We start from the raw sequence: 25,744 nt of genomic DNA on the forward strand, positions 1-25,744 counted from the left end.
TTTGCTATTTTTTATTTTTTTAGTACTGGTACTTAAAAAAATAAATTAAAAAACATATGCGACAGCGCTCATATGTTGTCTTAACGGTCAGTACACAAAAAGCTAACAGTCAGCAAATGACTCCCGAAAAGTGAGAAAATGCCTTTAAGTGTGGCGTGAGGCATGAGGGTCCTGTGTGTGGGCACGACTGTGTGGGAGCCGGGAGAATGAAATGGCTTCAAACTGCCGACGAGCTCCTGCCTCTTGCAGACACGTTAGCATGCGTCAGCGTTAGCCACTGGGACAATAACCTCAGGGTTGCAGCTCACGAGGCTCTGTGAGCAAAGTCAGTGTTATATGCAGTGGATTCTCCTGTGCTGTTTGGCAAATTCGACATTCGATGTTCTTCACTTTAAGTGAATTTAATCATGTCTGTTCCAATACTTTTGTTCACTTGAAAAGTGGGTGGCTTCAAACAAAAGATGCTCTGTACTGAGTTGCTTAACACATCTTGATGTAAATACCATGAAATGAAAGCTGGATTTCTAGATTTGTCCATTTCATACGACAAATAACCTGATGCATGTTTGGAATATTTATTAAAAAAAAAAAAAAAAAAAAAAAAAAAAGGAACTTTTTTTTTCTGCTTTTTAATGCTTTCCCCAGCATTGATTTTTTTTAGCTGTTCACACTGGTCGCAAACTTTTCAATCGGGAGTAAATATGACTAGTTCTTTATTCTATCTGCAATCATATTAAACATAATAATCCAACAACAAAATTGTGGCTAGTAATGCTGGGAAACCACTAGCCATAGTGGCTGGTGAGCTAAAAAATGAATGGAAAACCAAACCAAAAACAGTAGAAAAACCTGCGAACCATTTATATCATTGATACTGAGGATAAAAAAATAACACTTACCTTACAGCTGCTATCATTGTAATAGTACCACTTCCCATTGGGGTTTTTGGCATATGTCACATAGTGGCCTCCACCCATGATTCCTGTATGGCACTGTGGAGGTAAAATATGTTTCAGAACAGTGGATTTAAAATAAAACATTGCTGACGTGACTGAAGTCTAGACTTTTAGCTTTAATGTGCAAACATCAAAGGGTTCACCAAAATATGAGATTTAGCGTTGAGGAATTATGGCCATACATCAATTTTAATTGGCTCAAATGTACAACACCAATTCCAATGAAGTTGGGACGTTGTGTTAACCAAAAACAGAATACAATGATTTGCAAATCATGTTCGACCTATATTTAATTGAATACACTACAAAGACAAGATATTTAATGTTCAAACTGATCAAATGTATTGTTTTTAGCAAATAATCATTAATCATTCAACCTGGCATACATGTTATCATATGCCTCGTTTGGCCTTTGCCACCTCTACCTTCGCCCTACGTCACATCTCCATGGACTGCTGTCCCAATACTGGCCACTCATGTGCTTGAGAATTATCTCCACCATTTGCACAATTGACATTGTTCCAGATTATCGCACTGCTTGTCACTTTAAACTGCATACATTTCTTGAAGTCGTTGCGCCATTTGCACAATGGTCACTGCACCAGACTATTGTTCTATTAGTCATTTCAAACTGCTCTAAATTGCTGGAGGACTCGGCATCATTTGCACAATTGTCAAAAAAAAAACATATCAGCATTACCACATTACTGGTAACCTTTTATTGTTCAGTGACTGTGTTTCTATGTTCATGTTCTATGTTTTTATGTATCAAAAGTATTCCGTACTAGAGCGGCTCCAACTACCGGAGACAAATTCCTTGTGTGTTTTTTTTACAAACTTTGCAAATAAAGATGATTCTGATGAGTCCTCTCAGTGTCCCACTTCTTCTTTGCTTACCTCTTTCCTTGTATGGTTTCCTGAAGTTTTTGATTCCACCACCAAGTCTCCTGCTCCCCTTTCCTACCACAAGATACACCAAGTACTCTCCCGCCTGTCTCTCTGATCACCTTGGCTGTAGTGGTCCAGTCTTCTGGAAGCTTCACCTGTCCACTTCTTCCCGAAAAGCCGCACAACACTCTTCCTTTCCCAGCTGATTCTCTGCTCTGCCTTTGTTTTCTTAATCTGCCTCTCCGCCACCAAAGTAATTTTTTACACACCACCATGCTCATGCTGTGTAGCCACACTCTCCCCTACCACTATCTTACAGTCAGTAACCTCCTTCAGATTACATCGTCTGCACAAAATGGCCCCTCCTGGAAGCCGTCACCTTATCGTGGTGGAGGGGTTTGTGTGTCCCAATGATCCTAGGAGCTAAGTTTTCTGGGGCTTCATGCCCCTGGCAGGGTTACCCATGTCAAACAGGTCCTAGGTGAGGGACCAGACAAAGCACGGCTCAAAGACCCCTTACGATGACGACAAAATATGGACACAGTTTTCCCTTGCCCGGACGTGGGTCCACACACAGTTTGGGCTCTGGTACCAGTCCTCTTGAGAGGGGTTGGACTCTCTTCCACTCTGGAGTTGCCCACGGTGAGAGGTGCCGAGCAGGTGTGGGTATACTTATAGCCCCCCGGCTCGGCGCCTGTACGTTGGGGTTCACCCCGGTGGACGAGAGGGTAGCCTCCCTCCGCCTTCGGGTGGGGGGATGGGTCCTGACTGTTGTTTATGCCTATGCACCAAACAGCAGTTCAGAGTACCCACCCTTCTTGGAGTCCTTGGAGGGGGTGCTGGAGAGCGCTCCCGCTGGGGACTCCATCGTTCTGCTGGGGGACTTCAATGCTCACGTTGGCAATGACAGTGAGACCTGGAAGGGCGTGATTGGGAGGAACGGCCCCCCGATCAGAACCCGAGTGGTGTTCTGTTATTGGACTTCTGTGCACATCACGGATTGTCCATAACGAAGACCATGTTCAACCATAAGGGTGTCCACACGTGCACTTGGCACCAGGACACCCTAGGTCGCAGTTCGATGATAGACTTTGTGGGCTTGTCATCGGACTTGCGGCCGCATGTATTGGACACTCGGGTGAAGAGAGGGGCGGAGCTGTCAAATGATCACCACCTGGTGGTGAGTAGACTAAGATGGTGGGGGAAGATGCCGGTTCGACCTGGCAGCTCCAAATGTATTGCGAGGATCTGCTGGGAACGTCTGCCAGAATCAACTTCCACCTCTGGCAGACCTTCACCCACGTCTCAGGGGAGGCGGGGGACAGTAAGTCCGAGTGAACCATGTTCCGCGCCTCCATTGCTGAGGTGGCCGACCGGAGCTGTGGCCGTAAGGGGGTCGGTGCCTGTCGTGGCAGCAATCCCTTAACCTGTTGGTGGACACCAACGGTGAGGGATGCCGTCAAGTTGAAGAAGGAGTCCTATCGGGGCTTTTTGCCCTGTGGGACTCCTGAGGCAGCTGATGGGTACCGGCTGGCCAAGCGGAATGCAGCTTTGGTGGTCGCTGAAGCTAAAACCCGGGTATGGGAGGTGTTCGGTGAGGCCATGGAGAAAGACTTCCAGACGGCTTAGAGTAAATTCTGATCCACCATCCGGCGTCTCAGGAGGGGGAAGCAGTGCACCATCAACACTGTGTATAGTGGGGATGGGGCGCAGCTGACCTCGACTCGGGACGTTGTGAGTCGGTGGGGAGAATACTTCGAGGACCTCCTCAATTCCACCGACACGCCTTCCCATGAGGAAGCAGAGTGTGGGGTCTCTGTGGTAGACTCTCCTATCTCTGGGGTTGAAGTCACCGAGGTGGTTAAAAAGCTCCTCAGTGGCAAGGCCCCGGGGGTGGATGAGATTAGCCCAGAGTTCCTAAAGGCTCTGGATGTTGTGGGGCTGTCCTGGTTAACACGCCTCTGCCACATCGCGTGGACATCGGGGACAGTGCCTCTGGATTGGCAGACTGGGGTGGTGGTCCCCCTTTTTAAGAAGGGGGACTGGAGGGTGTGTTCCAACTACAGGGGAAATCGCACTCCTCAGCCTCCCTGGTAAGGTCTATTCAGGGGTGCTGGACAGGAGGGTCCTTCGGGAAGTCGAATCTCAGATCCAGGAGGAGCAGTGTAGTTTTCGTCCTGGCTGTGGAACAGTGGACCAGCTCTACACCCTCGGCAAGGTCCTCGAGGGTGCATGGGAGTTCGCCCGACCAGTCTCCATGTGTTTTGTGGACTTGTTCAACCGCGACCCTCGGGGAGTCCTGTGGGGGGTGCTTCGGGAGTACGGGGTAACGAACCCCTGATACGGGCTGTTCGGTCCGCATATCCGGCAGTAAGTCGGGAGTCGTTCCCGGTGAGGGTTGGACTCAGCCAAGGCTGCCCTTTGTAACCGATTCTGTTCATAACTTTTATGGACAGAATTTCAATGCCCAGCCGAGGCGTAGTGTGGGTCCGGTTAGGTGGCCTCAGTATTGCATCTTTGCTTTTTGCAGATGATGTGGTTCTGTTGGCTTCATTAAACCGTGCTCTCCAACTCTCACTGGAGCGGTTCGCATCCAAGTGTGAAGCGGCTGGGATGAGAATCAGCACCTCCAAATCTGAGACCATCGTCCTCAGTCGGACAAGGGTGGAGTGCCCTCTCCGGGTCGGGAATGAGATCCTGTCCCACCGGCACGTCCCACCGGATGGAGACCCCGGGGATGACCCAAGACACGCTGCTGAGACTATGTCTCTTGGCTGGCCTGGGAACAGCTCGGGGTCCCCTCTGAAGAGCTAGAGGAAGTGGATGGGTAGAGGGAAGTCTGGGCTTCGCTGCTAAATCTACTGCCCCCGCGACCCGACCTCGGATAAGCGGAAGAAAATGGATGGATGGATATTCTGTATTGACATGTCATCATCTTTTTTTGGGACCGATAGTGGGAGAAAACTCCTCAGGCAAGTGACAACGCCTGGTTGGTGTCCAGGTAATAAGGTATTCTGAAATTAAAGGTACTGTAATGGTACAAAACAGTCTTTGCAAGTTTTCAGCACGTTTCTTCAAACATTTAATAATGTAATTAGAAACAAAATAAAAATAACGTTACGGTCCTTTAAATCTAGGAGGGAATTTCAAAGGAAAACCACGCGTCAAAAATCGCAAGACAAATGATACTAGACAAAATATCAAGTTTGTAATCTTTTTTTCATCTAATTATTCAGTTCAAGTACAATGTTTCTTCATTCAATGCAAGAAGGTGGGACCTTAATCGTAGAAAGTCTGAGTCAGAGTACTGCTGAAGATGAGATAAGTAAAGATGATTTAAAGTGTTAAATCTAAAAAAAAATTCTTCTTCTTCTCTCTCTTTCCCAGGTAATAAGCTATGATCTGACAAATAGGAAATAATTGGTTCAATTAGTTAAATTCAACAGAAGAACCCTTGTAAGGGTTCAAGGTTAACAATGAATGATGAGCAGTACTTACTGATATTGCATAGAGGCTGTAGATGGAATCAAAACCCTTTCTTTTTCGGCTCTCTGTGCTGCAGTTTGTGGTTAAGTCATGAATCCTGATCACGTCAGTGTGCCTTGTAGAAGCCTTGAGACTGTATGCTGAAACTGACTCAAGTAGATGTTCTGACCTCAGGCCAAATTCATCTCCTCCAGCCGTGTCATCCTGTGGTGTGTAGTCTTGTGACTCAGCCTCAGCAGATTCCTCCAGATTCTCATTGCTATTGGAAAGGCGAAGTCTGCGGTTCATCTGGGGCGGATGTTGACATATGGGCTCATAACCTCCACCGCAAGCTTTGGGGTTGGCAGATGTGCTGCTGTTCTGGCACGGTGGTGGCTCCCTGCTCAAAGCAGGAGAGGCTGTTGGTTTAAAAAAAAAAAAAAAGGATTTCAGATTCAGAAAACGTTATTTATCCCATGCGGGAAATTCGGTTGACAGCTCCCAGTTTACTTCAAGTGCAATAATAATTCATTCGACATCCAACTAACATTCAACTCTCACTTGTCAGTGAATCAGTCGAACTAATGGTTTCCCAGCAGTGATACTTTGAACATGTACAATATGAAAAACAAAAAAAGCACGAATCAATAGGATCATGATAACAAATAGATGCATAAAGTGACAAAGCATGAATCTCCATCAATAAAATTGGCAATCATCAGCCTGATAACTGAAGGGATAAAAGAGTTTGAGTAGCGATTTCTTTTTTTTATCTTCATCTGGGGTGCGCAGTAATGCCGCCCTCTGGCCATTAAAAGAAATCCACTGGATATGACATTGTCTCCTTGCTTCATAATGCATTTTGATTTGTGCACCACACATTTTTTCCAGAGCACGCACAGGTCTGCAGGCTGGACTCCCAATAATCTTGGATCAGACCTTGACTATCTGATTCAGACTGTTCTTGGTCTTCACAGATGGACCAATAAACCAACAAATCAATGTTAACAGACTCAATAAAAGAAAGATGAAAAAGAACAAAGAATGGTTTTCAAAAACACAAATATTTATGTTGTCCCCATTTGACAAGTGATTGTGTTTTTGTTAAACTTGAAATGAGTCAAATGTGTTTTTTATTAGTATTTACAGGTTTCCACTATTTAGACTGGCTGTTTTTGTGCTCTGCACTATTATTTCCAAAATCAATGGCTAAGTCATTTTGATTTTGTTCCATTCAGATCCAAGAAGTTGTCATCGCACCATTTGATCAAATCATTTAAAGCCGAACCATCATTACACTGTGGATCTTGAAGAAGAGACAGCAGGGCGATGTCGTCAGAGGACTGCCCTCGTGTGAAGCTCTCACACTGGGGTTAGACCTGCTCATTAATGAAGACACGCTTCACTTCTGTCTGTTAGAAAGTTTAACATCCAAATTAAGATTTGATCCAGGGGCATTCAATTAAGATATGAAGCAGAATAAAAGTCAGCAAATAAGGCGATGTTCATACTGCAGGTCAATTCAGATTTTTTTTGTCCAATGTGACGTGTCAGATTTTTTCATGTCAATGTGAACAGTACAATTCCGCTTTTTTCATATCCGACCTCGGCCTCTTTCATATGTGGTTATAAATCGGATATGTGTCTGACGCGAGTGCAGTCTGGAAGCTCACAGTTGTGCGCATGTTGAATCAAGTCAATGTTATTTCAAATCATCCATCCATCCATTTTCTTCTGCTTATCCAAGGTCGGGTCGTGGGGGCAGTAGCTTTAGCAGGAAAGCCCAGACTTCCCCAGCCACTTTGTCTAGCTCTTCCGGGGGGATCCCGAGGCGTTCCCAGGCCAGTCGAGAGACGTAGTCTCTCCAGCGTGTCCTGAGTCGTCGCTGGGGCCTCCTCCCGGTGGGATGTGCCCAGAAAAACCTCACCAGGGAAAATCCAGAAGGCATCGTAAATAGATGCCGAGCTAAGCGGAGGAGGAGCAGCTTGACTCTGAGCCCCTACCGGATGACCGACAATCTCACCCTCTCTCTAAGATCCCGGACACCCTGTGGAGGAAACTCATTTTGGCCACTTGTATCTGTGATCTTGTTCTTTCGGTCACGACCCACAGCTCGTGACCATAGGTGAGGGTAAGAACGGAGATTGACCGTAAAATTGAGAGCGTCACCTTTCAGCGCAGCTCCTTCTTCTTCACCACAACAGACCGATACAGAGTCCCCATCCCTGCAGATGCTGCACCGATCTGCCGCTCCATTATTCCCTCACTCGTGAACAAGATCCTGAGATAAACTCCTCCACTTGAGAGGGAACTCTACCTTTTACCATACGGTACACACACACACACACACACAAAAACTCTGCATTTTGACTCAAAATGAATGTGACTTTTGCTCTTGCCTTTCAACTTGGCAGATGCCACTCTCATATCATTTTCATAACAAAGTCTCCTCTTTGTTTTTCTGACTACCATTCTCGAAAAGGATCGTTCGCTAAGATACGTTGTAACAAACAGTATGAGTGTGTTGTTGTTCTGAAATGTTCAAGCGTCGTGTTCTGAAGTGTCAAGGCGGTTTCACACTGCACTTAGTTTTCTTGGTGTGCCACACAGGGCAGGGAGCAGGGACCAAAGTCTGGACAGTGACATGCGTGGGCATCATAGTGTCACCCAGCATGACATAACGTCACCATGCAATGCAATTGACTATTTCCCAAATGTACCATATGTGAGGGATAGTTTCCATAGAAACCTCACAATAAATATGTTTTTAATGTTAATCTGAGATTATCATGTTTTGTTAGTGGCTATAGTTAGTGAATTATAAAAGAAATTGGGTCCGACTATTAACACAAAAGGCATTTTTCTTTAACAAGGCGGTCAGAATGGGGCGGGCGGGGGAGTGTTTTGGAGGGGGTTCCCGGAGTATGGGGTACCGGTCCCCTTGATACAGACTGTTCGGTCCACGTACTGTATGACCGGTGTCAAGAGTTTGGTCCGCATTGCCGGCAGGAAGCCGGATTCGTTTCCAGTGAAGGTTGGACACCGCCGAGGCTGACCTGTGTCACTGATTCTGGTCAGAATTTATATGGACAGAATTGAGGGGGTCTGGTATGGGGGCCTCGCCATTGCATCTCTGCTTTTTAACCATGTGTTGGCTTCATCAAATTGGGATCTTCAACTGTTGCGGAAGCGGTCAGCAGTAGAGTGTGATTAAAGTCAGTCCCTCCAAATCTGAGGCCATGGTTCTCAGACAGAAGAGAGTAGCGTGCCCTCTCTCCATGTCAGGAATGACATCCTGCCCCAAGCAGAAGTATTCAAATAACTTGCTGTCTTGTTCACAAGTAAGGGAAGAATGGAGCGTGAGATCAACAGGTGGATTGGTGCAGTATCTGCAGTGATGCGGAGTCTGTATTGGTCCATTGTAGTATAGAATGGGACAGAATCTTCAGACAGCAATGGTTGACAACAAACTGGAATACAGTCCTTTAAAAATGGTCATAAATTCCCATAAACATCACTCCTAAACCTTGTTGAAAGTCTTCCCACATGAGTTGAAGATGTCATAGCTGCAAAAGGTGGACCGATGGCATCTTAAACCCTATGAATTAAGAATCGGATACCACTTAAATTCATGTATGAGTCAACGCGGGTGAGTGAATACTTTTGGCAATAGAGTCGATTAAGACCATTTATAATGGCAAGCAAGAAGGGCCTGACCAAAAAGTGGCGTACCTACCATAAACGCCAGGGTTGATGTTGTTTACATTATATACATTATGGAGAGAATCACATTTAATCTGAGATGTAAAATTTATATCTTGAATGAAAATTGGTCAAAATGGCTGACCCATGTTCTAAATACCTGATTTTGTATAACAACAGGCTCCTACGGGATGCTTGCGTTCTAACCGTATCGAAAAGAAGACAATGATTGGTCATTTGAGCACAAAGATGTAAACGGAAACTCAATATTGGTTGAATAATGGATCTTCGCCTGCTTTTTTTTTTATTTTTATTTTTTTAAATTGACTGTTGGGTCGCACACCGTGGACTGCTGCAGCAGTCAGGTTTTCAGTCTATCCAAATGTTCATATTTCCAAAAAGTAAAATACATTTGAAAGTTTGCAAGTGTGATTTGCAGGGTGACTTAGGAATATTAAATCATGAGTTACCTGGAGGATGGTTGGAGAACACAGTAAGGACCCAAATGGAGAAACCTCCAACTAACCAACACTTACTGTATGAATGAGGGAAGCACAGTTCAAGGTCCCTGGAAACCAAGAAGTTGCTGGGGTCAAAATTCTCTCTTGGGAACTTAACAATCTTTTGAGACTTGATCCAACAACCATTCACAAAGTGGAACCGCTTGAAGTGGACAATCTAATAGAAAACACAAACGAGTTCAACTCAGAAATATTCGGGCAATGACGAAGAATTAAAGCTTTGCCTTGAAACAGACAGAAGATAACGCAAGTATATTATGGCAAAATCCTTTCCTTGGTGAAGAAAGAACAAAATGAACACAAACTCAATTCAAGAATACAAGAGAATGCAAGCAGATCACTGTTAAAATCTAAAATCAAGAGACATTTTCATTAACAAATATAGAGGCTTACAAATTGTGGGGTCCAAGAAAGTGATCTTTGCCCTTACCAAAAACACATACAGCAGTACCGTGACTTAAGAGAGCCCAAGCTGACGGGTTTTTCGAGTTGTAAGCCTTCACTTGGTTGATTTAAAAAAAAAAAAAATAATAAAATAAAATAAAATCACGGTAGGTGACTGGTTTAGAGCGTCTGCCTCACAGTTCTGAGGACCGGGACCGCCTCCTGCCCGGTTGTAGCTGGGATAGGCTCCAGCATGCCCGCGACCCTAATGAGGAGAAGCGGCTCCGAAAATGGATGGATGGATGGATTATAAAAAAAAAAACTTTATATAGGCTCTTTGCAGGTCACGCCAAGGTCATTTTCGTTGCGGATGACACGGATGAGCATTTTTTGGTTCGGTGAAATATGACAGCTGTGTATTCATAGCTTCGATTAAACAGCTGAGTCTGAGGCTTCAAATAAGAGATGTTCTTCCCAAAAGCAACACAAACAATAAAATGAACCTTGCTGTGCTACAATGTGCAAATTATCACACAATTGCCATGATATTTTAAGTTACCACAGGATTTTCCAGCTGTTTAACTCACTCATAACAATTTGTTCTCCCAGAACCTGCTTTCCTGAACATCGCAGTGAACCTTAAATACAAACTTCCCATCTATACATAATAGTGTATAACGTTTAAAACTAAATAAAATCGGACATATATTTCCTTTTTTTTTTTTTTTTTAAATTTGAAAAACAAAACTATGCATCAAACATGCTGTGCTTGTCATATTGAGAAAAACTTGCCGTAGATTTTACGGCATGTAAATGCTAAAGAAATTATTACACTTCTGCCCCATTATATTTTGAAAAACAAAATGGAAAAAAACAAATAAAAAACACTTTTTAAGCCTCATACACAGCTCTACCCTTAAAAGGCACACATACAACAATACAGCTGTTGTGGTTGTGACTTGGCTTGTCCCAACGCACAGCAACTACAATTTATAAAACAAGTTAATTTCTTGACATTCTCTTTTTATTATGTTTTTATACAATACAGTGCACTTTTTCTTTTAAAAACCAAAAACAACAAAAAAAAAGTTTTTTTTTGGGGGGGGGGGGGGGGGGGGGGGCTGTAACTGATTAATGGGATCTCAATTTATTTAAATTACGAGGAAAGCGGATTACAAGCTTGGTCACGGAACAAATTAAACGTGTAAGTCAAGGTACCCCTGTGTTTATATATGCATCTGTATTTATGAAAGCCTCGCATGTTCTGGAATCAGATTCTTTTGATAAATGTTACCACAAATTCCTTGTGTGTCTTTGACATACTTGGCAAATAAAGATGATTCTGATTAACATACACACGTGAAAATTATTCAAGCTCTTTCACGCAACATTTATTTTTTGTTAAAATGTACACGAACGTAAATTATGAACGCTAAATTGCAAATTGAGAGACGAGTAGCGCCTGGTGGTTGGCATGTGCCCGCCTCCGCTCCCTTTCTCCTCTTCTTCCTTCTCTTCCTCCCCCTTCCCCTCCTCGCCCCAGCGAATCAAGTTGGGAGCAAGTACAACCCCAATTCCAATGAAGTTGGGACATTGTGTTAAACAAATAGAAACAGAATACAATGATTTGCAAATCATGTTCAACCTATATTTAATTGAATACACTACATTTAATGTTCAAACTGATCAACTTTATTGTTTTGAGCAAATAATCATTAACTTAGAATTTGATGGCTGCAACATGTTCCAAAAAAGCTGGGACAGGGTCATGTTTACCACTGTGTTACATCACCTTTTCTTTTAACAACATTCAATAAACGTTTGGGGACTGATGACACTAATTGTTGAAGCTTTGGAGGTGGAATTCTTTCCCATTCTTGCTCAATGTACAGCTTCAACTGTTCAACAGTCCGGGGTCTCCGTTGTCGTATTTTACGCTTCATAATGCGCCACACATTTTCAATGGAAGACAGGTCTGGACTGCAGGCAGGCCAGTCTAGTTCCCGCACTCTTTTACTACGAAGCCACGCTGTTGTAACACATGCAGAATGTGGTTTGGCATTGTCTTGCTGAAATAAGTAGGGGCGTCCATGAAAAAGACGTTCCTTGGATGGCAGCATATGTTTCTCCAAAATCTGCATGTACCTTCACAGATGTGTAAGTTACTCATGCCATTGGCACTAACACAGCCCCATCACAGATGCTGGCTTTTGAACTTTGCGTCCATAACAGTCCTGATGGTTCTTTTCCTCTTTGGCCCAGAGGACACGACGTCCACAATTTCCAAAAACAATTTGAAATGTGGACTCGTCGGAGCTCAGAGCACTTTTCCACTTTGCATCAGTCCATCTTAGATGAGCTCGGGCCCGGAGAAGCCGGCGGCGTTTCTGGGTGTTGTTGATAAATGGCTTTTGCTTTGCAAGTAGAGTTTCAAGTTGCACTTACGGATGTAGCGCCGAACTGTGTTTACTGACATTGGTTTTCTGACGTGTTTCTGAGCCCATGTGGTGATATCCTTTACACATTGATGATGCAGTGCCGCCTGAGGGATCGAAGGTCACAGGCATTCAATGTTGGTTTTCGGCCTTGCCGCTTACCTGCAGTGATTTCTCCAGATTCTCTGAACCCTTTGACGATATTATGGACCGTAGATGATGAAATCCCTAAATTCCTTGCACTTGTACGTTGAGGAACATTGTCCTCAAACTGTTGGACTATTTTCTCACGCACTTGTCAACAAAGAGGTGAACCTCGCCCCATCTTTGCTTGTGAATGACTGAGCAATTCAGGGAAGCTCCTTTTCTACCCAATCATGACACCCACCTGTTCCCAATGAGCCTGTTCACCTGTGGGATGTTCCAAACACGTGTTTGATGAGCATTCCTCAACTTTTGCAGTCTTTTTTGCCACCTGTCCCAGCCATCAAATTCTAAGTTAATGATTATTTGCTCAAAACAATCAAGTTTATCAGTTTGAACATTAAATATCTTGTCTTTGTAGTGTATTCAATTAAATATAGCTTGAACATGATTTGCAAATCATTGTATTCTGTTTTTATTTGTTTAACACAACGTCCCAACTTCATTGGAATTGGGGTTGTATTTAAGAGTTTGTGACTAAGTGTTGTGCATACATTAACATAGTACAGCACTTATTATTGTACACATTAACATTGAACTTTTTTAAAATGTACTATTTGCTAAAATAGTGATGCAGGTGTACACAGACTTGCTATTTGTAGCTGCTGTGCCACTGCTGCGTTACGTTGTAGTGGGCTCGTGCACATATTCTGTCCCATTGTATTCTGTGTAAAGCTTGGGAGCTAACTTGTCATGTTATACTCGGGTAGTGAGATATTTTTTGACTTGTTAATGTTCCCTGTTTATGCGTAACCTGTATCGTGCATTCAGTAATGTATAATGTGTGTAATTGCCATACCAAAACCATAGTGTCAGTGGTGTATGGGATACTTGATTGTGGATAAAATATGTGAGCACAACAGTGAAGAACATGATTCAGCATATTAATTAGCGACGTGCTTTTGTTTGTTTGAGAAATGAAGGGAGATGGAGACAATTAATTAATTAGATTGATTTCAGATGAAATTAGAATGATTTTATGAACATCCTTATGCAGGCTCTGTCTTTTAATTGAGCAAACAGCAGTTGCGGCAGAGCAAATAAGGAGTTTCCCAAAACACAGAATATCTGCTGGATTTTTAAATAAGTGCTCCGGTTAAACATCGTCTTCTTGATGACATTTTGAGTATCTTCACTCAATATATTTGTCTCATATTTTGCAGTTTCATCAATGGTACAAGGGCACTGGAGGCAACCTCTCAGTGACTGTTAGTAATAGACTGCCTACTGTAATGCCAGGACATTATTTGTATGATTATCACGCTCAGTTTGTGCTCATTGTTTTTATTTTCCTTTTCAGGATAATTAATGTGGAAGTGCAAAGAGTGCACTGTAGAACTTGCTAGCAGATATTTTTTGCTTAAGCATTTCAGGCAAGCACATCTTTCCATACAAAGATTGTCCTTGTACGTGTAATACATGGAGTAAGTCATTAAATCACACATATACTACTCATTCTAAAAATTCCAGAAACAGTAGACGAACTACATCAACAAATAAAGACATGCTTTCAACTGCAAGAAGAGATCCGTTTACAGTACATGGATTCAGATCTTAATGAATTCATGACTAACTTCAGTTAAAGAAATCCAAAACAAGAGCACAGTCAAAGTAATATACACGTCTGTCATGCTGACCTTGGAACCCTACGTCACTATGTGCTCAGAACAATTTGACTGATGAGGCTTCAAATACCAGCACCCCAATTGTTGACAGCCTTTCTTCTTCCTCCATGTATTCATCAAGCAGCATTTCCATGCTGTACACGTCAACCACACAATCATCCTCAGAATGTCAAGTCTTCAGGCTTGTCCTCCTGGCCCACAGTCTTTTTGGTCCCTAAATTTACCGATGAGGCTGAATTTGAGTTACTGCAAAAGAAATAATGAGTTTGAGGCAAATGGAATATACTTCAACCCTGGCCCAAAGCTAAAGGGGGTCATCCTTGATGGCCTAGCTCAAGAAATAATGAAATATACAAAGTACTCAAAAGACTATCAGTGTGAAGGCGTGGCATCAGTTTTGACAAAGATCCATCCTTGTTTGGGGTGTCTAGGATTCAAGACAGGATTTTGGGGGTGGAAGCAGTCACTAAAATATAAAATGCAAAATTATCGGACAAAGCTTGGGAGATTCGGTCATCCTGAAATCTGTGTAAACTCCTTGAAACACAAAGAAGGCCAGGGTAAAACTGTAGCTAAATATCAAGAAGCCTAGAAAGGCAGAAGTTAACTACATTCCTTTGCACCCAAAAGGTGAAAGTGCAGAGAGCTTGGAGAACAAGAGAATTGCTTTGTTGTCAGAACTGAGGTTTTGATAAAAGCAAAAATGGAGAAAACCTCCCACAGATGCCTTGAAGCTGTGGAGCAGAGGCCTATGATAAAGGAGTTCATAAACAGATGGCCTGATGGCAGAGTGAAGTCAGTCATTTTTTTTTTTGTACATACAAATTACAAAACAAAACAAAAAAAACTGCATTTACTTCCCCTTTCATAGGGTTCATCATGCTGTTTGGGCTTGTAGCGATTATGTATGAAATAAGAATTGTAATTAATTGAGGATAAAGTAATAAGCCGGGAGCGACGTTTGCGTTACATCCGGTTTATCATAAAATTTTATTTGATTGTTAAAATCAAACCAATGTCTCGAAAAGGCCAACACGTCAAATTTTTCAAGTTTAACTTTAGGCGAAATGACGACAAACCTTATTAAATCAGTCTCATGATCTGTAGGTTGCTACACTCTACGAAATTTTGAGTCCTAGGTTACAGAGATTTACTCAAATTCAGAACAGACATAAAGTACGACCACGTGTGGAATTTTATGGTATATTTAATGAAACACACAACTACAAGAAAATAACACTAAGGGTAAACGAAAGAAAGAAAATAAGGCGTACAAAAATGGAAATTAGGATATCGTGTGTGGTCGCTGGGCTAAGATAAATGAGCGTGTGAGCGTTTAATGCGTTGAGTCAGAGCGAGAGAAGGCAAAATTGGGATTTCGTATGAAGCTAGTAATTTCCCCACAATTATTACGCACTGATGTTGTACATCATAGTAAGCATTGCAGTGTCGACTCACGAACGCAGATCAGCTGGTCTTTGGGGTGGGTCTTCCTCCAGACCTCAAGTGGAAACGAAGGAGGTTCGGTTGAAGAAAAACCAGATGCGCAAAAATAAAAAGAAATAGGAAAGGAAAGTTGTTGTCCCGTTTGGGATGCGCTCATAACTTCCCTGCCGGTTGACCTGGTGGCGAGCCGAGCTCTGGCCCTCAGAGGCATGCGGGATCCGTCAGGGATCCCAGCAGCTGACCGATCGTGGCTAGGGAAAGTGATCGGAGCCGCGTGGTCGACTTCTTCGATCGAAAACGACGCCATCATTGTTTAAACTTTGGTCGTGGCAGATGGGTTGCTTATTGTTCAATACAACATTTCGTACTGTTTGATTTCAAATCATGAACCGCTTTCAAAATCTTGCAGAGGACCTGTCAAAGTGAGAATGGGGACACAGACACCAAGGCATACATTGGGAATATTTCTACAGTGTGCTAGGTATAAAAAAAACATCAGCAAACATCAAAGGCACGTCCACAAGTTCTGCTTGCAGTTCATCTCAACGCCAGTGGGTGGCGCTTCACGCGCATCGGTGGCTATTAACCACAGTCTTCCCCAAACATTTGGTCTGGGAAGGGGTCTTTTGAAGGCAGGAATCAAGATTTGACGGGAAGCTGCTAATTAGGTTAAGGTCCACTTGAAGTACACACCGTCTCACAGTAGGCCAGCGTGGAGGAGTAGGGGGTTCTCAGGTGGTCGCGAGTCTCTGTGACGCTTCAAAGTTGCGGCGTGCATGTCCGCTACAGGCTCATTTACGCCCTTGATCCAGCCTTTCCACAAAACCTCAACTACACTTTCGAGTTTTTCCAGAAGGTCATTATGAACTCGAATGGACACCAGCTAAGTGCAAAGATACAGCAGCTGAAAATAAAACTTTTTTTCATAAGGGACAAGAAACAATGTGTGCCCACAGTCTGAGACAGTCTGGTTTTCTAGCTCTTAAAATGTTTAAATGTAATGTAAGCTCCTTAAAGTTCAAAATAATGTTTTTAAAAATGCAGTTTTATATTGTGTTGCTTCTGTTGGTATGAGTTACTGGACTCAAGCTTAAACATGTGATATTGGCAAAATTTAAAATACCATTTCTGAACAATATCTTTTAATATTGAGTTTTGATTATATAAAAAAACAACCATGACCAGATTTTGTGCTTTGAATAGACAAGCCAGTGCAAAGTGTAGGCCGGTCCCAAGCCCGGATAAATGTAAATCCAGAGGGTTGCGTCAGGAAGGGCATCCGGCTTAAAACTTTGCCAACCAAATAACTTTGCGTTCATCCAAAAAATTCCATACCGGATCGGTCGTGGCCCAGGTTAACAACGTCAGCCTGCGGCGCGCTGCAGGTTAACGGCGCTGGTGGCTGACGTTGTTAACCTGGGCCACGACCGATCCGGTATGGAATTCAGCTACTGTGGAAGTCGAAGAAGAAGAAGAGGTGGAAAGTGGGTTCTTTGGCAGAAAGAGAAGAGGAGGCACAGAGCCAAGAACTTAATGTGGGGACTTTGAATGTTGAGACTATGACGGGAAAATCTCGGGAGTTGGTTGACATGATGATGAGGAGAAAGGTTGATATATTGTGTGTCCAGGAGACAAGGTGGAATGGCAGTAAGGCTAGAAGTTTAGGGGCAGGGTTTAAATTATTTGACCATGGTGTAGATGGGAAGAGAAAAGGCGTCGGGGTTATTTTAAAAGAAGAGTTGGCTAAGAATGTCTTGGAGGTGAAAAGAGTATCGGATCGAGTGACGAGGCTGAAACTTGAAATTGAGGGTGTTATGTGTAATGTGATTAGTGGCTATGCCCCACAGGTAGGATGTGACCTAGAGGTGAAAGAGAAATTCTGGAAGGAGCGAGACGAAGTAGTTCTGAGCATTACAGACAGAGAGAGAGTCGTGACTGGTGCAGATTGTAATGGACATGTTGGTGAAGATAATAGGGGTGATGAAGAAGTGATGGGTAAGTACGGCATCCAGGAAAGGAACTTGGAGGGACAGATGGTGGTAGACTTTGCAACAAGGATGCAAATGGCTGTAGTGAACACTTTTTTCCAGAAGAGGCACGAACATAGGGTGACCTACAAGAGCGGAGGTAGAAGCACGCAGGTGGATTGCATCTTGTGCAGACGATGTCATCTGAAGGAGGTTACCAACTGTAAGGTAGTGGTAGGGGAGAGTGTGGCTCGACAGCATAGGATGGTGGTGTGTAAATTGACTCTGGTGGTGGGGAGGAAGATTAGGAAGACAAAGGCAGAGAACCATGTGGTGGAAGCTGAGACAGGACGAGTGTTGTGCAGCTTTTCGGGAAGAGCTGAGACAGGCTCTCAGTGGACGGAGGAGCTTCCAGAAGACTGGACCACTGCAGCCAAGGTGATCAGAGAGGCAGGCAGGAGAGTACTTGGTGTATCTTCTGGCAGGAAAGGAGAGAAGGAGACTTGGTGGTGGAACCTCACAGTACAGGAAATCATACAAGGAAAAAGGTTAGCTAAGAAGACGTGGGACACTGAGAGGACCGAGGAGAGGCGAAAGGAATACATTGAGATGCGACACAGGTCAAAGGTAGAGGTGGCAAAGGCCAAACAAGAGGCATATGATGACATGTATGGCAGGTTGGACACTAAAGAAGGAGAAAAGGATCTATACAGGCTAGCCAGACAGAGGGATAGAGATGGGAAGGATGCGCAGCAGGTTAGGGTGATTAAGGATAGAGATGGAAATATGTTGACTGGTGCCAGCAGTGTGCTAGCGAGATGGAAAGAATACTTCGAGGAGTTGATGAATGAGGAAAATGAGAGAGAAGGGAGAGTAGAAGAGGCAAGTGTGGTGGACCAGGAAGTGGCAATGATTAGTAAGGGGGAAGTTAGAAAGGCTTTAAAGAGGATGAAAAATGGAAAGGCAGAGAAGGTTAGAAGGTTAGACATTGCGTCTTTGTAGATCTAGAGAAAGCCTATGACAGAGTACCCAGAGAGGAACTGTGGTACTGCATGCGGAAGTCTGGAGTGGCAGAGAAGTATGTTAGAATAATACAGGACATGTATGAGGGTAGCAGAACAGTGGTGAGGTGGGCTGTAGGTGTGACTGCATCAGGGATAAAATTAGAAATGAGCTCATCAGAGGGACAGCCAAGGTTGGATGTTTTGGAGACAGTTAGGGAGAACAGACTTCGATGGTTTGGGCACGTCTAGAGGAGAAATAGTGAGTATATTGGTAGAAGGATGATGAAGATGAAGCTGCCGGGCAAGAGAGCTAGAGGAAGACCAAAGAGAAGGTTGATGGATGTCGTGAGGGAAGACATGATAGCAGTTGGTGTTGGAGAGGAGGATGCAGGAGATAGACTTACATGGAAAAGGATGACGCGCTGTGGCGACCCCTAACGGGACAAGCCGAGAGGAAAAGAAGAAGCAGCAGCCGTATTACTGTACAGTACAAAATTATAGATTTGTAGTTTTTTTTGAGTGGCCTAAAAGTGCCCAGCGCAGTACAAAGTTATTGTAAATAAATATTTTTCAAAAAGCTTGAAAATGTTTCACATTTTATCCCAATTTACCACGTGTGCTTGGTCATGGTGACATTGACGTACAGTATTCATCGTAGGCGAGTCGCTTTCATGAGCCATCAGGAATTTGCGTGCTTCCTAGTTCCAAATCTGTTGCCAAAGTCGAACGGCTTGACATCAAAATAGCATGTTCCAGACTCCAAAGTGTTTTGTACTCCTCAGCGCTGCAGCCATGACACTCTCTCTCTGCTCTGTGTACAATAGACGATAGATAAACCATCATCACATGGCCGCCACGTCAATGCCCCACATTCAACATGGCCGCCACTTAGGCACGGGAGGATCTATTATTATTATTGTTTATCTGTGACCCGGAAATACGTCAGTCCCATTCTCTGCCTGCATTGCGCCACAGCGCCAGTAAACAACAGCGGCCAATTCTGGAACTAACAGACTTTGTCAACGGCATTTTAAGTGACAAACGGAAACAATTTTTGGACACATTGTTCAGTCTGTTTCAACCGATATCCGTTATGTCGGGGTCCATTTTATCGAGGTTCCACCGTACCTACTCATGTGATGTCACAGTTGGGTCAAAGGCTAAACAGCTTGGTGACCGACATACTTTCAAAATGAGGCAGTTTCCAAAAAATATTTAGTTGTGTAATTCCACATTTACTGGGTGAGCAATATTTTTACACAAACAATTCACTGACTAATTAAAGTCACTTTTCCATAATATTTCCCTTTTAAATTTACGCATTATCTACGTCTACACTTCAGACAAATCCTGGTTCATTTATTTCAAGTTGGTGATGTATAAAGGCAAAACAATAAACTGTCATTGTACATTGTAAACTGGACCAAACTGTACGTCAGATTAGGTTTAAATAATGCTTTGAGTATTTTTAAGTAATAAACCACAACCACTGACCAGTATTGGTGGAAGTCTCCAGAGGTCAAGTTTCTTTGTGGCCAGCCGGTGGGTTTCACATTTCGAGCAATAATAGAGCTCATCTTCCCCGAGCTCTTCCTCGCTTGTGAAGGCATTCAGGCAACTATCTAGACTGATCGGCTCAGCTTGGGTCTGATGAGACATCTCCACACTGCAATGTTCCTCGAAAACCTACGGAGACAAGCTTGCCAAATGAGCACATCCTGGAGAAGGCAACAATCGGCAGCGCTGTTAGATAGTACATTTCTAATTTTTTTAAACTCAATTGCAATCCAGTAATTTCAATTTTGATCATTTAACACCAGCACCTCGCAAAATTGATGTGGCTTATTCTTAACCATCTTTGTACCCTGGTAAGGCCAATACTGCTCCACTTACCTTGAAAAAGGAACTTGATTTGAAAAGTAACTTAGTTACTTTACTGATTCCTTGATTTCCAAAGTAACTAAGTTCGTTTACAACTCACTTTTTCTTAGTTACATTCCGCAGCTGTCGACAACACCGCTTTGTTATAAAAATTTAAACCGGTTTAAACAATACTTTACTGCATTTTTAATAGAAATGTTTAATAATAAAGGTTTTATGAAAAATAAGTCTCTTGACTTAAATACTTGTTTTTATTAAAAAATAAAATGTCAGTCTTGATTTTCCTTAAATAGGCTACGTGTTTTTCCCCAAAAAAATAAGACACGTCTTTCTAAACTTCACTTAACATATACTTTTCAAATTAAGTATAGAATAAAGAATCTTTTTTACATGACATTAACTTAATATTTATAATGTACATTGTTTGTAAAGGTAAGTATTACATTATTTGTAACATGTTTTATGAACATTGAACCAGTTGTTCACAGCATTAGAGCAGCAAGGAGTGTATTTTGTCAAATGCAATGTCATAAAAAACTTTTGATGGTTCTCCCAAAAATGCGCAGCTGTGCGTGACAGGTGTGCGGGTGGATTGTGTGCTGTTTAAGACCACTCACGATCATCCTCTGCGGGTTTGTTCATTGAGTCAACATTTTGGGGCACCTCAGGCTACGCTGGGTAATTTTCGGTAGTTGCGCTGTAATTTTGGGAGCTTGCAGTCTGGGATACGGCCAGCAGATGGAGCAAGGGAGGGGACACGTTGATGAATGTTAGGCAACCATGGGAGTCTATTCTACTGATTGGGCGACCGCTCCCTCCCGCATCATTCCTCCAGGCCTCGCGATTCCTCCACCGGTTCCCGTTCCGTGGCAAAGTACCCCGAAACGGGAGCCAACAATTACTGGCCAAATTTGAGCTACCGAGGGCGAGTATTTGACTCCTCCCGACCATGTCGGAAAACGCAGCAATGTTCATTGTGTGCCTTTACAGTTACAAATAGTGTGTTTCATCAACCTCTATTTTATTCTTCTTCTGTAACTATTAGTTTTGTTACGTGTACCGTGAGTGAAGTATTCAGACCCCTTTAAATATTTCACTTTTTGTTATATTGCAGCCATTTGCTAAAATCATTTAAGTTCATTTCCCCCTCATTAATGTACACACAGCACCCCATATTGACAGGAATTTTTTTTATTTTTTTTTGAAATGTTTGCAGATTTATTAAAAAAGAAAAACTGAAATATCACACAGCCATAAGTATTCAGACCCTTTGCTCAGTATTGAGTAGAAGCACCCTTTTGAGCGAATACAGCCATGAGTCTTTTTGGGAATGATGCTTTTCACACCTGGATTTGGGGATCCTCTGCCATTCCTCCTTGCAGATCCTCTCCAGTTCTGACAGGTTGGATGGTGAACGTTGGGGGACAGCCATTTTCAGGTCTCTCCAGAGATGCTCAATTGGGTTTAAGTCAGGGCTCTGGCTGGGCCATTCAAGAACAGTCACTGAGTTGTTCTAAAGCCACTCCTTCGTTATTTTAGCTGTGCGCTTAGGGACATTGTCCTATTGGAAGGTGAACCTTTGGCCCAAGTCTGAGGTCCTGAGCACTCTGGAGAAGGTTTTCGTCCAGGATATCCCTGTACCTGGCCAAATTCATCTTTCCTTCGATTACAACCAATCGTCCTGTCTCTGCAGCTGAAAAACACCCCCACAGCAAGATGCTGCCAACACCATGCCTCACTGTTTGGACCGTATTGGACAGGTGATGAGCAGTGCCTGGAATATAAGGTAAAAAAGTTCTATCTTGGTCTTATCAGACCAGAGAATCTTATTTCTCATTATCTTGGAGTCCTTCAGGTGTTTTTTTTTTTTTTTTTTAGCAAACTCCATGCGGGTTTTCATTTGTCTTGCACTGAGGAGAGGCTTCTGTCGGGCCACTCTGCCATAAAGCCCCGACTGGTGGAGGGCTGCAGTGATGGTTGACTTTCTCGAACTTTCTCCCATCTCCCGACTGCATCTGTGGAGCTCAGCCACGGTGATCTTTGGGTTCTTCTTTACCTCTCTCACCAAGGCTCTTCTCCCCCGAATGCTCAGTTTGGCCGGACGGCCAGCTCTAGGAAGGGTTCTGGTCGTCCCAAACATCTTCCATTTAAGTAAGGATTATGGAGACCACTGTGCTCTTAGGAACCTTAAGTGCAGCAGAAATTTTTTTGTAACCTTGGCCAGATCTGTGCCTTGCCTCAATTCTGACTCTGAGCTCTTCAGGCAGTTCCTTTGACCTCATGATTCTCATTTGCTCTGACATGCACTGTGAGCTGTAAGGTCTGGACTCCAATGAAGGTGTAGAACCATCTCAAGGGTGATCAGAATAAATGGACAGCACCCGAGTTAAATATGAATGTCACAGTGTGTGATATTTAAGTTTTTCGTTTTTAATAAATCTGCAAACATTTTAACAATTCAGTTTTTTTCCTGTCAATATGGGGTGCTGTGTGTACATTAATGTGGAACAAAAATTAACTTAAATTATTTTAGCAAATGTCTGCACTATAACAAAGAGTGAAAAATGTAAGGGGGTCTGAATACTTTCCATACCCACTGTATGTGAACGGGTTTGAACATCGTCCATCTGCAATGTGAAGTTCCGTCCAGTGAGTTCCAAAGCATTTGGCTGAATATGAGCGGACAATATTCCCCAAAACACTAAAGAATCCATCCTGCTGCTTTTGTCAGCAGTCACATCAATAAATACAAGGGAACCAGTTCCATTGGCAGCCACACATGTACATGGCATAGCACTACCACAACCATACTTCACTGATGAGGTGGTATTCAGGTCTATAAATATTGGGACATGGGCATAATTTTCATCTTTTTGGCTCTAAGCACCACCACAATGGATTTCAAATGAAACGAAAAATATGTTCTTGAACTGCAGACTTTCAGCTTTAATTTGATGATGGACAATGACCCGAATACTGCGAAAGCAATCAATGAGTGTTTTAATGAAAAGAAGTGGCATGTTTTGCAATGGCTGAGTCAATCACCTGACCTGAATCCGATTGAGCATGCATTCCACTTGCTGAAGACAAAATGGAAGGGAAAATGCCCCAAGAACAAGCAAGACCTAAATACATTTGCATGAGTGGCCTGGCAGAGCATCACCGGGGATGAAATCCAGCACCTGGTGACGTCTGTGTGTTCCATACTTCAGGCTCAGTATAGTTACTTATATACAGTGGGGATGGAAAGTATTCAGACCCCCTGAACATTTTTACTCTATGTTATATTGCAGCCATTTGCTATAATCATTTAAGTTCATTTTTTCCTCATTAATGTGAACACAGCACCCCATATTGACAGAAAAACACAGATCTGTTGAGATTTTTGCAGATTTATTAAAAAAGACACAGCCATCAGTATTCCGACCCTTTGCTGTGACACTCATATATTTAACTCGGGTGCTGTCCATTTCTTCTGATCATCCTTGAGATGGTTCTGCACCTTCATTGGAGTCCAGCCGTGTTTGATTATACTGATTGGACTTGATTAGGAAAGCCACACACCGGTCTATATAAGACCTTACAGTTCACAGTGCATGTCAGAGCAAATGAGAATCATGAGGTCAAAGGAACTGCCTGAAGAGCTCAGAGACAGAATTGTGGCAAGTCACAGATCTGGCAATGGTTACAAAAATATCTCTGCTGCACTTAAGGTTCCAAAGAGCACAGTGGCCTCCATAATCCTTAAATGGACGTTGTTTTGGACGACCAGAACCCTTCCTTGAGTTGGCCGTCCGGTCAAACTGAGCAATCGGGGGAGAAGAGCCTTGGTGACAGAGGTAAAGAAGAACCCAACGATCACTGTGGCTGAGCTTCAGAGATAAATGAGGAAAAAAATGAACTTAAATGATTATAGCAAATGGCTGCAATATAACAAAGAGTGACAATTTTAAGTGGGTCTGAATTATTTCCGTACCCACTGTATAAATCAACAGAACGTTCCAATTTTTCCTTTCCACTGCAGTTAGCACAGGCAATTTCTGAGGGTATAACAATTTCTTTTTTGACTAATACTTTTCAGACGTGCTTAAGAGCAAGGTTATTCTTAGGTTGAGAATAAAATAAACATGCAGGATGGTTTTGGTATTTGGCCACTTCGCTTACAATTCTAAACTATTTATGAGGGATTAATGAGTGTCTCACTCTCTCCAGGGAGGTCTGGTAGCGTAGGTGCAGGGCAGTAGGGTCCCAGTCCACAGAAATGTAAGCATTGCTTAATGATGCTCTTTCGTCTGTACACGAAATTGTACAGCCACTACAGAACCTGAATTAAAAAAAAAACATACACATGCCCAAGCAAATACACATAAGAAGCTCCATTATATGCCTAGAATTGCAATATCAACTTGTAATTTTGATGAGTAACTCCCTCTACATATTACATTTGGGATTTGGGAAATATTTTGTCTCTTACCTATACCAAGGGCAAAAGGCACATGAGGTACCGTCCTTATCCACAGCCCGTAAAGTGAAGGGGTACTGGTAACCCATGCTGTCATCACTAAAGATAAAAACAGGAAAATCCATATTTAAGAAACATGGGCTTCCACATGCACCACATAACATGCATTGGGGGCCTGTGTCCTTTGTGATTTGGATTGGGGGTCAGGCTAAAGTTCTGCGGTGCCCTGTAGCCTTCCCACAAGCCTGTCCAATTTGAATGCACTCCCCTCAAATGAGGGCCACACAAATACGGTGTAGGGACAATGATTGCCAGTCAGGGACCAGGGGCCTCATGCACAAAGACTTGCGTGGATTTCCTCCTAAAACATGGCGTACGCTCGAATCCACAAAACGTCGTACGCACAAAAATATTCAGATGTATGATACTCATGAATCCAAGCACATTTCCTTCGTACATTCCAATCAACGTGGAAATGAGCGCACATGTTGGAGTAGCCGACTCCTCCCTGTCCACGCCCACTTTTGAATATGCAAATCACATTTAAATGAACCCTGCACCTAAGATGCCGATCTCTGCATGATCAGAAAAAAAGGAAAATGAGCAAGGTAATGAAGAAAAATATGTTTTCTGAATGTGAAGTTGCTCAATGAAGTGGAGGCGCGCAAGAAAATCCTCTTTGGCACGCTGTCCTACGGCGTTAACAACACGCGAAAGAGGAGCGAATGGGACGGCGCGTGTGCGGCTGTCAATGCTGTGGAGACAGAATAGCGCGCACACGCTGAACTAAAAAAAGAAGTGGTC

General features: G+C 43.1%; 1 protein-coding gene across 7 annotated transcripts in view; it reads right to left on the reverse strand.

The window, feature by feature from the left end:
* The window catches only part of usp32 (ubiquitin specific peptidase 32), a 143,041-nt gene that overhangs the window by 3,224 nt on the left and 114,073 nt on the right, over positions 1–25,744 (reverse strand). For all 7 annotated transcript variants that reach the window (XM_061783063.1, XM_061783068.1, XM_061783065.1 and 4 more), the window contains 6 exons: positions 24,953–25,039; positions 24,682–24,802; positions 20,092–20,283; positions 9,548–9,689; positions 5,343–5,728; positions 900–992 (listed from right to left, as the gene is read on the reverse strand). In XM_061783063.1, the coding sequence (XP_061639047.1) occupies positions 900–992; positions 5,343–5,728; positions 9,548–9,689; positions 20,092–20,283; positions 24,682–24,802; positions 24,953–25,039 (1,021 nt within the window). The remainder of the gene's footprint in view (positions 1–899; positions 993–5,342; positions 5,729–9,547; positions 9,690–20,091; positions 20,284–24,681; positions 24,803–24,952; positions 25,040–25,744) is intronic.

The sequence above is a fragment of the Phyllopteryx taeniolatus genome, chromosome 8 (genome assembly GCF_024500385.1).
Source record: "Phyllopteryx taeniolatus isolate TA_2022b chromosome 8, UOR_Ptae_1.2, whole genome shotgun sequence".
Classification (NCBI taxonomy): domain Eukaryota; kingdom Metazoa; phylum Chordata; class Actinopteri; order Syngnathiformes; family Syngnathidae; genus Phyllopteryx; species Phyllopteryx taeniolatus.